This window comes from Corapipo altera, unplaced genomic scaffold (assembly GCF_003945725.1).
Source record: "Corapipo altera isolate COAL_440 unplaced genomic scaffold, ASM394572v1 1b, whole genome shotgun sequence".
NCBI classification, from domain to species: Eukaryota; Metazoa; Chordata; class Aves; order Passeriformes; family Pipridae; genus Corapipo; species Corapipo altera.
This window is the reverse complement of record NW_020884881.1, coordinates 17,074,405-17,089,522: the sequence shown is the minus strand read 5'-3', so window position 1 is coordinate 17,089,522 and position 15,118 is coordinate 17,074,405. Positions and strand designations below refer to the sequence as shown.

General features: G+C 36.3%; 1 protein-coding gene across 2 annotated transcripts in view; it reads right to left on the bottom strand.

Moving 5' to 3' along the window:
* Positions 1 to 15,118, bottom strand: part of UPF2 (UPF2, regulator of nonsense mediated mRNA decay) — a 48,371-nt gene that overhangs the window by 9,074 nt on the left and 24,179 nt on the right. For both annotated transcript variants that reach the window (XM_027639546.1, XM_027639547.1), the window contains exons 9-18: positions 13,300 to 13,408; positions 12,522 to 12,635; positions 11,691 to 11,807; positions 7,269 to 7,454; positions 6,545 to 6,748; positions 5,641 to 5,916; positions 4,135 to 4,318; positions 2,505 to 2,644; positions 1,287 to 1,391; positions 289 to 387 (exon numbers count right to left, since the gene is read on the bottom strand). In XM_027639546.1, coding sequence (XP_027495347.1) covers positions 289 to 387; positions 1,287 to 1,391; positions 2,505 to 2,644; positions 4,135 to 4,318; positions 5,641 to 5,916; positions 6,545 to 6,748; positions 7,269 to 7,454; positions 11,691 to 11,807; positions 12,522 to 12,635; positions 13,300 to 13,408 — 1,534 coding nt within the window. The remainder of the gene's footprint in view (positions 1 to 288; positions 388 to 1,286; positions 1,392 to 2,504; positions 2,645 to 4,134; positions 4,319 to 5,640; positions 5,917 to 6,544; positions 6,749 to 7,268; positions 7,455 to 11,690; positions 11,808 to 12,521; positions 12,636 to 13,299; positions 13,409 to 15,118) is intronic.

The window sequence follows — 15,118 nt, the reverse complement described above, 5'->3', positions numbered from 1 at the left end:
TAAAACCTAGGATAAAGTCAGAAGCTGCACAGTATCTGCTGCAGCTATTATTGATTCAGTAAAATATATGTCAGCATGTTGTATATTCACTGGGCAAACAATACAATTAACAGCTATTTTACTAAAAGCCACTTATCCAAACATGCCAACTGCAGAGAAGAGGAAATAACAGCGAAAAACTCATCCCTGTTCTTTAGTATGGTAAGCTAAGCACTAATCACTTATTTACTTTAAAGAAAAATCAACTACAGTTAATTATACATTAAATTAAGAAAGTAACTATTATACCTGAAGGTTTTCCAGCATCATTTTATCCAATGCCTGAATGAAGTCCTCATCCTCTGCACAAGGGACATGCTTCAGTCCTCCTCCTTTAATCATTACTTCCTATTGCAATGGGAAAAAACCTTCCATTATATTAGTTTCAGAAATATGAATATTCAGTCTAGAAATAAGTGGGAAAATATCCTTATTGCTTCTATATCATACATAAAAAGTTTTAAACCCCAAATTGTTCAAGAAAGAAGTTTTCAACCTTGATTATTTTCTTGAAAGACGTGTTTCCTGATTTATTGGCCACTCATAATATTCTGACACACTCGTGTGTATGTGTGCAGATGAGTGTGGACACACTCAAGATGTGGCAACAATACAAAGAAAAGTCTCTATCCTTAACACACCTATTTAACTCATTTTTCCATTAAGTCCATACAGTTAGATGGTATTTTCAAGACAAACTACCCTTCAAGTATTTGGAGAGGACAACATGACAAAAGAAATGTTTGAAGTCAGTATCCCAACACGTTGTTCTCTGATGTTCATTATTTTCTTACTATGTAACTGCAATCCAGGCTCAACCAGATGCACATGTTATAATCTGCCAATCCCAAATTCATATTTTAGGTATTTTGCACTCCCTGGGTTGTCTCCTGTTCTGTTTTGAGATCTAGTGGAGTGTAACTAGTTCACCTTGTTGCATCCTATCAGTCTGCTACCACTGCTGGCATTGCAAAACCATCACTTACACAACATTTTCCAGTCCTGTGAGAGTGCACAGTCCTGTGAAAACATGTTGTAGTAAAGTTGACAGCATAAATATTTTCAGAAAGTAATAACCAAAGTTTGCAAACATGAAAATAAGCTCTAATATGTATCTGAAAGAATAGCAGGGAGTGTTCTGTCTGTGTTTTCCCAGATATGTTATGAGCAGCACTGGCAAAAAACACTCAGTATAGAAAACCCAAGATGCAAAGGTCAGTTCCCTTCCCTCCAGCTGCAATACATACGGTATTCTCCTCATCTGTTTCATTTTCCTTATTGGAGTCTGTAAGATAATCTGTGTTTTCTTCCTCTTCTTCCTCACCTTCTTCTTCCTCATTGTCAGAGCCCTCCTGAAATAGTCAATTAATAACTGCTGACCATTTGGAAAAAAAAAAAAAAAAAGGACCACTTGCTCCTGGGTTCCTCTCACACATTTTCCTCCCCTCCCTCCATCTGAACCTGTTCTGTTCACTTCTAGTAAATCTGTTTATGTTTTTTATTTAATGTTCACTCCGAACTCCCGGGGCTTTATCTGATAGTTTCAAAAATATACAGCAGAAATCTAGGAGCAGAGGCCAATACACCCAACAGATGGTTGTGCTGCCACTCAGAGGGAACTCCACAAGCTGGAGGAATGGGTGGGGAAGAACTCATCAGGTTCAAAGAAGGGAAACGCAAAGATCCCCAGAGGTCCCCTCCCCACCCCACAACTGTTTGTGATTCTAATGGTACTAATTTGTGGGTAAAGGCACAAACCCAGCCAAAATTCAGGACCTTTAATACTGAGAGACACAGACTGAAAAAGGCTTATTAGCAAACTAACCAACCCAAGCATATGGAAAAAACCTGTTTCCTATTTCCTTGATGAAATCATTTTCTCATAACACCACCATTATCACGTCAACTTTGCTGTGTCATAGTGACAAGTTAGAATTTCTGTGTACTTGTCTTTTTTTTATTGGCTCCACCACTTTTGATTCAAAATATTATTAGCACAGTAAACAAGGAAGGTTTCTATGCTCCATAAATCTTTTATTTATTCATATTACACAGGCATACTCTGAACAGCTGTTATTTTTCCTACCTGTCTGCTCTGACATCTAGTCAATACATTTGCCTCTACAACAGATAAAGAAAATAATCTTAAAATGTTGTTTGTTTTTTTTTTCATGCCAAAAATGTGAAGGCATCTTTTTGTTGAGAAGCAGCACATACCCTGAAAAAAGTTGTCAGGGTCAAGTTTCTGCTGTAAATTCTCTGGAATAAGCCTCAGAAACTCTGTATTCAGTTTTCCACATACCCAAAACTGGGATGGGAATATCCTCAGGTACTGACTGGGCTGTGCATGCCCACGTTTCACCCACTAACTCTGTGACTTAGAAGGGCTTCAGAAAGTAACAAGCAATGAAAATCTTGGTTACTCATGCTTTTTTACATGAAGCAAGGTAAATGATTAAGTTCACCTCTTCTTCTGGCTCATTTACTTCACTTTCATTTCCAGATTGTTCCTCTGTCTCTGCTCCACCTTCTTCCTCCTCTTCATCCTCTTCCAGATTCTCTCCTTCCGTAATGGATTCTTTGGAATCTTTGTCATTCACAATTCCTGAAATTTGGACAAAGACTTAGACCATTAGAACACATATAACCATCCAAGTTATACATGGAAAATCACTTCAAAAGCCCATTGTTACTGAACACTAAAACCCCCCATGAGTCATAATATTCAACTTCTGAATGAAACATTTTCTAGACAGTTACCTTACTCATACTGGGTAATAACCTCCCTGCCAGGAAAGGAGGAAAACATTACAGAGAAGGTTTAGTTTAAAATCTCCCAGAAAACAGCACTCAAGAAGCTGCACTGTGCAAACTGCTTCAAAACATCCCCAAACTAAATGTGAACCTTTCTGAAACATGCACTGAAACATGAGCACTAAACTACAGATGCATCACTAAAGCAGCAGAACCCAGAAATAAAACTGTGGTTTTAGTTCATCTTGCAGTTTTCCTTGCTGACCTGCTTGCCACCTCTGTCCCTCAAGATATTTTAGTTCATTCTGTGTGTAAGGTATCAAACATACCTTCCCTAAACATCTTTCTCTCAGTAAGGTATCCTTCAGTGTCACTGATGATGTTTATTCATCCCTTATCTATACCATTTCCACAGGAGTGAAAACTAAGTTTTAGCTTTTTTTTGGTGTTTCATTGCCCAATTTAGTCTCACATACAGGATTTCAATCAGAATGTTTTCTGAGAAAATAGTTAAGAATTGATCATGATTCTGATTCAGAAAAAAAAGATTTGTTTTTAGAGAACTGCTTTTGCAAAATTTAAGTCATCCAATGTAAAAAAAAGAACAAACTTCTAACATACAATGTCAATTAAATGGACAGCATGTTAAAAAAATAAGGTTATCCTAAACCAGAAGTTGCAACATTTTACATGGTATTGTACATGCTTTTCCCAACGAATTAAAGGATTATTCTTAAAAATTGAACTTGTCCAAGCAGATGAAGTGCTATTAAGGCTCTAGTCAACACCCAAAGTGTAAAATTTACATATAAAAGCTTTTCATGAACAAGCCTCTTTTCAAATAAAAATGAGATACTAGAAAACAACTCCAGTTAACAAGCAATGAGCCCGGTAGTATCCAATATGCAGTAAGAACTGATATATACAAAAGGTTAAAGGTTAATATGATAACAGTTTTAGATACTAACCAATATTTTCCCAAGGGGGCTGAAATTAAGAGTGTGCTTCCTACATTTTTCTGATTAAATTCATAAATTTTCTTCCTCATCACTTGCACCATGTGATTCCATTAACTAACACATACACACACACTTCTGCTCTCCAAATACTATTATATTAATAGTACTCACACTGAATTTTTTTAAAACACTTAATTACTTTAGTTATGGAGATTCTGTATGATCTCTGTAGTGATTAGAGAAACGCAAAGAAGTTACAGAAATATTTCTGTCATGAGAATAAAACAATAACAATAGTTACCTATTGCCATCATACAAGAGACAATTTTAAGAACTACAGGAATTGTCAAAAACACCTAATACCCATGGCACATTTCCTTACCTAGTTTTATTAAGAACTCTCGTTCCAAGTCTTGCACCTGTCTCACAGCTTCTTCCAGAGAATTGCAGAGCTTTATCTTTGGTCTCAGCAGTTCCAGTGTATCACTGATCATATAGTCTATGTCTATAGGGAAAGGGTGGTCTTTTGTCCAAACATCCAGACTTTTTTTCCACCACACATACCGCTAGAAGACAAAATATTCCAATAAGTTATATGCACACTGACATTTATAAACTGTTTAACCACTGAAGGTTAAAACATTGAAGTTTGTAATGCCAAGCCCTGTCTATACAGCAGAAAATGCAAAAGATTTCACATCACTACTTTCTTTTTTTATACAACTGTTAGATATTTTGATATCACTGAACACTGACAACATTGGATACCACAAACATTAAGAATATGCTTCTGCTATTACAAGTACTGTTAGAAATAAGACTTAGCAAAAAAGCAATGAAAATAAAGTCCCTGCTCAGTGTACTCTTGCTACAAGAGATGAGTACATAACAACCAGCCTGCTTTCAATTCCTTCCCCCATATATTTTCAAGAAAATGAATTTCCCAATAGCATATTTTGGGGAAAAGGAGGGGAACATCACAAACAGTCTTAAGACTGCAGCCAGCTTCAAGTCCCTTATCCAGTTTGCTTTATAAAAAGTTTGCAGACACCTCTTACAGATATATTGTAAAAAATAAGTGCTGATCTTAAGTGCACTTAACAGTACAACCTGAGAGCAGAAGTGCTGCAAAAACTGCATCTGAAAATGAAGTATGTGGAACAGAAACTCTACTTAAAAGGTGACATGGTCAAAAGGAAGGCTTGCCGAAATTATAAGCTGTAACAAAAATACCTTCTTCCCTGAAAAGTTTAATTTGTATTTAAAAATAGGACTAGACTATACGTGAAAACAAAATCTTATATCTCGTATACAGCAAAGGAAACACATCCTTAAGGTCTAAGTCATTATCACCTTGATTTTTAATACCCTTGTTTTAGTATAATTTAGAAGGAAAAAGCAGAAACAAAAAGAAATTCTATGCAAAGAGTTTTAGCATGAATTCCATAGGCTGAAATTCCCCATCTTCTGAGGAACCCCTTCCAGTGTTTAAACACGCCTGTTATGAAACCTTCTCCCCACTTCATGACATCTACTGAGTCAGAACTTTCCTTGCTGCAGCTTGTGCCCATTACCTCTGACCCTTTCACTATGCAGCCTGAGAAGTATTGGAGGCCTCTTTCCCCACAAAAACTATCAGATGAGGACAACAACCTAAATAACCTTCACTTCACCAAGCTGAGCAAACCCACAGTGTGAGCACTGAGAGCCTCCTGATCATTTTGGTATAATGTAACTCAACACACACATCACTTGGAAATAAAACTGCCATCAGACAGACAGGATTCTAAACACTGCAGTGCTAGAGAACAATGAGAAAAATATGCACCAGATTGACTTATATTAGCTTGCTAAAGAATTCCACAGAACTACATAAAATTTAGAATACCTGGAAGTACACAAGGAAGCAATCGAGTTTCCGTTTGCTGGATCCTCTGTCAAAGTACTGCCCACAGGTATCGAGGATGGTACAGACCAGCCTGATTCTGAAGAGATGCTCTGGAGGGTCCAGTGGACTGGGGCTGCCATCAGGGTTCACCCCAAAGGAGGTGAAGGAATACAGAGTTCTAAATATCACGGCAGACTCCACCATCCGGTAATTGTAGAGCTCCCCCAAGAACTTGGCACTGCTGATCCGCCGCTGGTTAAACTTTGGTTGATTAACCTTTACCAAAAAAGGACAGGAAAATTCACTGTATCTTGCAGACACAGTAGAACATTAAAAAAACCCACACCCAACAAACCATTTACAAAGAAAAAAGGGGTATAGAAAAATTGATAGGATTTCTTTATAATAAAAGATGATTATTTATGACTGCATGCATTACATAAAAGTAAACATTAACAAGTAGTTATGAAAGCTGGTCAACTAGTATTTATTATAAATTCAAATACATTTAGCCCATACTCCCTCTTAAATATATGATAATTTTTCATGACCCAGAGAATTCTTGTAATTTTAACATCTATTAAAATATGGAGTAGTTTCCAGAATTACTTGAAGTTGCATGAGTCTGTCTACACTGTGAAGGAATAAACTGTATGTTCTTATTATGACAAGGGGGGCAAAACAACTGTCCTATTGATCTTGTTAGTTTGGTTTTGTTGGTTTTTTTGTTTGTTTTAGGGGGGTATTAATTTAAATGAACTTTTACAAAGCAAACAACGGAGGCAAAAAAGTCATCAGAAAAAAAACCAGAATCCAAGGATTCCTTTCTTTAAGCAAGATTATTTTAGTTTTCCTTTCAAGGTAAGTAAATGAGTACAGCTTAGGAGGGATCTTGGTTGTTTACCTCCATTCCTAGTCGAATATCCTCCAGCACTCCATCCACAACATGAATTCCGACATCTTCCTGGTAAAGGACCAACCCTGCTAAGAGGTTGGCTACACAGTGAATACTATTATATTTCACATTCCAGATGTTGATCATACAGCATATAACATAGTCTTTTACTTCTGCATCCTGCCAAGGGAGCTTGCGCATCTGCCTCAGGACCTAAACCAAATTTTAAGACAAGCTTCACATTTTAGCAGGTAAAATATCAAGGTGCTCCCTCTGTCACCCCCCATCTCTCCTGGTTGGGATGAAATCCCTCTAAGCACCTGCAAACAACCTCATTCTCCTTTTCCAAGCATCCTTCAGATGTGCAGTTGCTATGGAAGGCTTTATGCATGTAACCCAACTGCTCTCCTCCAGCTACTAATCAACTGTCAGAGTCTGTCCCATGATTTCCTTGCTCTTACAGTCTGTATTTAATTGAAGCCTTTTTTCTCTTACTCTCCCAACACAAAGATTTTCATCTCACTTTCTTTATTCATCACTTAATGCTCCAGAGGATGCAGGTCCCCAGCTGGAGCTTCCATGCATGACAATAAAACAAATGAAACCATCTTAATCAGGGATACAAAAATTATCCCTTGCAACTGAAGAAACTATAACCCTCCTCAAACCCTTTCAAAGTTGCTGTTGCATAACTGCCAGTAAAAACTCTATTAAAGATTCTGAAAGGATTTACCTTCTCTGTGGTGACCTTGGAGAGATCCTTGTAAAGAAGTTTACGGATATATTCCTGCAAAGGAGGACGCTTTTTCTTCACAGTTTTTTCAGCTGGAGGGGGATTACAGTAGTAATAGGCATTTTCTACCATTGTGACATAGCGTGCATCAAGATGCATTGCTTGTTTTTTCCTCATCATTTGTTCCTGGAAATAAATGCAAACGATCAGTTAAAGATTCTGACGCACCACATTTTCGAGCCAAAGGCTTTTACAGCTACATTTGGGATGAAGGAAACATGAAAGGTTGCAGAAAAGTAAGTTAAAAGCTTGGGTAGAGAGAAGAAAGAACAAAGCACAGATATGGTTCTGTGTTGCTCTTTCCGCTGTCATTTTTCTTTACAATCTCTGGTTTTATACTGGTTCACCTGGGGTGAAAAAGGTTTCAGACAAGTATTTAAAGTTCACCTCAAAATCCAAAAGTTTAGATTATCAGTAGCTATTTTATTTAACTAAAGTAGCTGAAATACTGATGTTTTCACAAGCACAATGAATCTTCCTAAGACTGACAATCTATTTTTTACATCAGTGCAATTCCAGTGAGTCTATTTTGATGGTTTCACATGAATTCCCAAAGGTTTAGGCAATGGCATTTTCTTTACTCCAGGCTCCATTGTTGCTGTTTACCCAAGCAGAATTGACTGCAAGAAAAGCAGTACCTACCATAGAGTCATATTTCAGGAAAAATCAGTCAAGTAACACTAATTACTGTGCTTAATTGTCAGGATTGTCCTAATTTTCCTTACTAAATACAATCTTTTCTCCATATTTCATTTTGGATATGTATGTTATGGTTTACTTTGTGGATTTTAAAAATTTCTCTTACCTAAAAATACTGTACTGAAGCAGCAGTTCTAAGCTGCTGATTTTTACAGGTAAAGATAAGGGTGAGCTTAATTCCATAATGAAATACTTTTCATATGCATCTGTTAATTTATTTGCATATACATATATATACAGAATTACACATATGTGTATATATATATATAAGTTGCATTAAATATTTATGTATATCATAATAGCCCAAATATTCTAAATCACTCTATGGTGGTTCACCAGGAAAAGAAATTGTACTAGTCAGACTTCATTATTTACTTTGGCTACAGGGTAATTTACAGCTTCAAATAGATAAAACAAAATGAACATGTACGTGCTGTTTTATCCCCTCACACAAATGTCAGAAGATACATTCATGCAGTCCAGTAAACCAACCACAAGAGTTTAAACCTGCTTGGATTATTGGTGGAGAAGCACAATTTTTAATGTTGGTGGACTTTGCACTAAACTTGAGTAATTTCAAATTTCTTTTCCAAGGCAGTGGTTCAGTTCCACTGAGATGTCAATGCACACAAACAGCTCCTTAACCCTCAGTTCCAGCTGCTAATTCAGTGAGGAAGAGCAGTTTTGTGTAGCTTAGTAACCCAACTAATAATGCAATTTTCCTCCTCGATTTTAGTCATCTCTCACCAGGAAGGTCTTGATCTGACAACAAGCCTAAGGCATTTCATTTTTACCTTTGCCACGACACAAATGGCCCCTCCTTTGATTCCTTAACTGAGACTGTTCCTTTCCAAATGGGAAATTTCTCTCAAGTAGTAGCACGTTTTCCTACAGGTGCTCAACAGATGCACAGCCCTTGACAACTGAGCACGTGAGTTGTTGTATGTGGGGAAAAACCACCCCTAGCAGGAAGTTCCAAAACCTCTGTATCCTACATGTTAATGTTACCTTTGAAAAATTTTCACCTTTTCTAGATGGATCAGGAGAAAACACATATTTTCTGCCATAGTGACATTTAGCATGTTTTACTATAAAATGAAAAATTAAGTGGGGTAAAGTGAAAGACTACAGAAAATGGCAGAATGGCTTGCAAATAAAATTTAAAAAAACCTAAACCTACATAATTTGTGTATTTTCCTGTTACAAGAAGTTATACATTATATTGCAAATAATAGGTTGAAATTAAAAAAAATGTTTCTTCCCAGAAGATACAATATGCACCACCTCAATCCCTGTTATTCCAACAGTTCAAAATCAAAATTTTTAGTTTCTTGGAAGCACACTATTGTTTTAGTAAATTAAGACAGTCTAAATTAACTGCATTTACTTTGTCACAGGCTCTGCCTGTAGAAACAACACCTCCCACAGTTCCAACCCCATCTACACAAGAAAGAAGCCACCATGTAGCTTCAGTTCTGTGTATTTATAAACACAAGTGATCTTGTCCTAAGGCTTAAGACAACTGTCTAAGTTAAATGATTAAAAAGGCTTTTAATACCAAAACTTCGAATATCCTTTTAACAAGACCGTGACAACATAACACAAGAATTTGACATTTTAACATGATTATGTTACAGAAACATAAATCAAGATAAAGGTGATCTTCCTTTCAAGGCTCCAACTCAAATAATCCAATTCAAATATCCTAAGGCCAAGTCAATTTTATGTTAATATTTGAAGTTACATAAAGGACACTGAATCTGAAAGATTTGCCAAAAAGAACAATTAACAGAAATAAACATTGTCCTGATAAAACAATCTGTAAATGATTTGCACAACATGAAGCAGTTGTACAAAACCAGGATATGACCATTAAATGTTTCTCTAGACTTAAGTCACTCAGTGCCACTAAGTTTGCAACACTCTTACAGAACACTCTACTTCTCAATAATTAATTTTCCCCTAATTACTTTTAAAATCCATTCTTAACTATGACTTTCTTCCACACCAGGACAAAGCAATATTGTCTTTAATGGGGGACACGCAGCCTGTCTGGAATCTTATTACATAATACATCGTCAGCAGTAAAGATTAAGACCAATAATTATTTGGAGGATCAACAGCCTTAATTCTACCCATAAGAGTCATTGAGAAGATCAGCTTTACATTTGCTTACATTTTTACCACAAGATTGTAATTAGCTTGCTTCAGGAGTAATCTTTTCTACAGTTCACACTAACTGGTACCATAAGACTATGATCCAATTTGCATAAGACTATTTAAGTCAAAATTAATCTCTATGTTTAAGGGAATGTTAAAAGATGTAGCTACTGAGATGGTTGTAGAAAAGAAATCTATTTAGCTTATTTTACATCTCAATCAATAGATATTCCAAACTTATTTGCCACCTCCATCTTTTCCTGGTTCCTCACTGCATAAGAAAGACTATTTATCTGAAACCTTGTGAGGCTTTAAGCCTCAGTTATTCAAACAGTGTTTGTGCTTTGTCCTGCACTTCACAGCTAGGTCATGTTTAGCATTCATCCAGCAGATTCCAGCAACCCAGCTAACAACCAGCACTTTTGTAGTGCATAAGACTAAAAGCAGTGAGTTACAAAAAGCAGTTTTTTAACTTTTCCTGACTTCTAAAATTTTTATTAACTACAAAAAGATGACAGCAACAAGCAAAATGTCTTTTAAAGATAATGGAATAGTGTTTTCAGGGGAAAAATACTCAATTATGGAAAGGACTATATTTAACAATAAAACACGTCAGCTGGCAAACCTTTAGAAAATTGAGATTCAAACCTTTCAAGATACAAAGTACATTGCTACAAAAAGCATGAGCCAAGAACCTGCAGTTAATTTGCCCATCTCTCTCCTCTTGTGACTACACCACCCCAACAGATGTTATGACACTCAAAAGAGGTTCAGAAAGAAACAGTGTTTTGAGAAAAAAGAAATTGTACAATATACCCAAGTATGCAACTGCTTCTCCATTAACTACAGCTTGAGAGGAGAGGCTGCAGGTTCAAGAGAAAGTGAACCTATCTTTAAAGGAATTCTTCAACCATGTTTGACTCAGTCTCTTGCCTTGGACACAGTTTTGTTATTGCCCCTCGAGCCAGTGAACTATTCAGGGCTCAATTCCATTAAAAAAGATCCAAAGTCAATTCTTTTAATTTTTATGTCTTTCCCAGTACTTATCTAGACTTACAGATCCCAATTCTACTCTTACCTTAATTCCCAATCTCTATTTCAAAAACTGCCTCCTCTTGTGCCTTCATTAACTTTTTCTTCAAATTTAAAACCCCAGACAGGGGTTTTATGCACAGGGCATAGAAACCACCTCCTCCACAATTGTCTTCACCTCCAGTTGAAATCATGTCTGGTTGTCCTCTCAAATTGTATCTCAGGAATGTTCACATACAGCTACTACATTTTCAGCCTCATCCTCTGGTTTTGCCCTATCTCTGAATCATCTGTAGTTCAAAAGCAATAGCTTTTTGCTTCAGAAATTCAATTCTTTTTTTTACATTTTCTTTCAAGCCATGAACAGATTTATAGGTCGACTGGAGTTCTCCAGGATACTTTCAAAAAGGAGTAATTGCTTTAAGTCAGTGCCTGACACCCTCCCCCATAAGATGACAAGTTTTCTCTTACCAAAAGAACACTGGTTCTTAAGTGAGACTCTGGTGATCTAAAGAGGAATCTTCCACAGGTTTCCAGCAGGGTACATGCCATCTCAATATGGTGATGTGAGAAGTCTGACAGAAGCATCTGGTATATATTGATATAAAAACACAGCTCGTTAAACATCTTTTTCAACCGCAGAAAACATTAAGTTGTGATGATTACAATGTCTTAAGAATTCAGCTTTGATTGAAGAGCAACTATTCACAGAAAGTGATCTTAAGCTGTGAGACTTCAAACACCTTGCATTTTTAAAAAACATTTTGTTAATTTGGGACTTGACATCAAAGATAAGTTTGCATGTTTATGAGCAAAGTGAGATGATGTGCCTAGAGATCAATGCTTTTCAATTTGTTTTGCTCCTCAACAAATAAAAGCACCTGCTAAAATGGCATAAAAGCCCCTCCCTGCATCACTGAAAAGCTTTTTGCCTCCAATCCCTCCCCCTTACTGTCATTTTTTTCTGCAAAGAAACATTAATTGAAATCAACATAATGAAAGTTTTGCAAGTTATAGCAGATTAATAAGCAGCAATGTCTGCCATACCTACAAAGAACACTGTTAGCAGTTAATGTCCAAAGGTGGAAATTTATTTTAATATATTCCTACCATTAGAGAAATGAAAACATTCTAACTTCCATAAACAGCCATAAAAGTCTCCTCATACAAGTAAAAACAGACATCAGGGTTTAAAACACCATATGTAATAAATTCAGAAAACATCAGCAATATCTAAATTAAGGGGAATAGGAGGGGGACACATCAGAATATGCAGGAGCACAGGAGTATCACAAAACCAACCTTCAAACAGTGGAGGGTATCATTTTTGGAGAACATCTTAAACTTGGTAAGCTCACCAATAAACCTCACAGTTTTGTTCTTTGTTTCAATGTTGATCTGGTCCTTCTTTCTTACCTAAAAAATGAAAAGAATTGATTTCAGGCCCTCAAAAATACCCAGCTCTTCTAAATTACTTTGACCTGAACATGCTTAAGCAGCTTGGGAAATCAGTAGTGTTTGACATGGGTCACTTGTATAGTCCTCAAGGAAATATTAAACATTGATGGTTTTTCCAAGTCAGATTAATAATGTGCAGACTTTTCTTTTTTTTTTTCTTTTAAATTACTGACATCCAGCATAATTTTACTAACAAAGTACAAATACGTATCCATGTCTAAACATAATCCACAAAATACAAAATTGTATTTCCCCAACAGAAAGAGGTTTTTCTGAGAACATCTAACTTCAGACAGTTGATTCAAGTAAGTTTGAGCAATATATACACATTTTAATGTCAATGTTAGAAACAAAAATTGAAATTTGTGCCATAAAACTCAGAATGTGGTGAAGAAATCATCACTGTGCACCATAAACAGTTTGAGTACAAAACTCAAAAAAAAGGAGAAACAACACTGAAAAATACAATTAAGAGGAACAGAAAATTTTGACTGATGAAAATTGTAAAAAATAATTTGAATTAAATACTCTATTACAACACCAAATGTTATTTTTTTTCACCCAAGGATGATTTAACAGATTGGTTAATCTGAATTCAAAAAGCTAAATCACCAAAACATACATGGAATCTGAAATCCCCTTTCAGCATGGAACAGAGATCCTCTGCTACATCAGACATACAGGGATGCAACGTGGCAACCAGTCTTGCATAAAATGGTAGCAAATCCAACCTGCAAAGAAAGGAGAAGATTAAATAGACAATTAATTTATAGACAACAAGGCATTTATGTCTACAAATATGGGTACCATTTTACTTATGAAAAGAATGAATGTGCATATAGTGACAGGACTACATACATGCAGTTTTTTGGGCTCACTTCAGATTGCAGTGTAATTTAAAAACAATACAAGAAGGTAAACTACCATGTCCTGCTGGAATCCTTCACAGTTAATTTCCTCTGGAAGCTACACCCTAAGGTAAAATGCCAAATACCATCTCAGCTACAGAATTTGACCTTCAATAAATTACCAGACACCAACAAAATTCAGACCCATCTCAATGGGCAAAACAAAAAAATCCTTACAGAGAACTCCATTGGTTACTGGAAGGTTTTAATACGTTTTTTTGTAGCAGCAGAAATAACCAGGAAAGTAGGAACACCTTTAGTTTTAGGGTGGCAAACTTCAAAATTAATGTAGTAGTTATTAACACAAAACAAAGCTCAGCAGATGTGATGTGGCCACCCTTTACCCAAAATTTCATCTAGTACTCCCACAAATGGTAATATTTCCAAGTTTTCTATAGAACTTCCCTCACTTTCCTTTCTCCCTCCTTGATTACATGCCTTCATAGCCATTTCCTTTGCACATTTATATAAACCATTTATGCTGTGTGCACACATCCCTTTTACATGCAGAGAAACCCACTGCACTCTGAGGCCTCCTAATATCATTTAACAAGCTGAAGGAAGTAGTTTTGGTTTATTTTCAGCTTGCTAAGTTAATGCAGTAAACAGATGAACTGTAGAAGAAGCCTAAGTTTTTCAGTGGAGAGAAACGTCCTAGATTTTCATGCTTCAAGTAAGAAATTGCCTGTAAGGGAGAAATGGATCTTGAGTTTACACTTTATGAAGGATTAAGGCTCTCCCTACTGCTAAGGAAAGGAAAAGAAAAAGAAAAAAAACGCTGACAAAAAAATCCAAAAGCACAGCTGATACACAGAACTTGTGCTGGCACAAAGTAAAATTGGAAAAGCATCAAGACCAAAACCCCAAAACAAAGCACCCATGACTGCCTCCCTTCACCTTTCTAACTCTGTGTCACAGAAAAGGAGATAGTGAGGTATTAAATTGTGGATTAGAAGCATCAGAATATACTCTCTGAAAGAGGCATAGCTGAGCAGCCCCCTGATAACACATGGAACTCCTGGTGAAACATTGCAGGTACCTCAGTTACCTATTTAACAGTTTTTATCTCTTTTGTTAATCAATAACTGAAGCAGTATTTACATTTTTCAAGCTAGTTCAAGGCTGAATACCCACAGCAAATTACTACCATACATGCTATTAAGCATTTAGTCATTAACTCAGAAAGAAGTGAAAGTCTCATTACTTCACACACAGATACAAAAGCTAAAACTGTGGTTGAACTGAGGGGGTGTATTCTAACTGAGGGGATTTCTGTTTGGCATCTTTTTTAAGATAAATACCAGAAAGTTTTGTTCTGATCTGAACCAGTACCTGCCTGCTGAGAGCCAATAATTTCATCTCTGTAAACTGAACATACCCAGGGGAAAATTAAAGTCTTAGAGCACATTGTTGTTATTCCCTCACAGGACACAAAAGGTCTCTTCATGGGGAACCACAGTAAGACCAGGCATTTCTAAATAGGTGAAATATAATAAAGTAAAGCCTTGGGTCAATGACTCTGACATTGGCAAT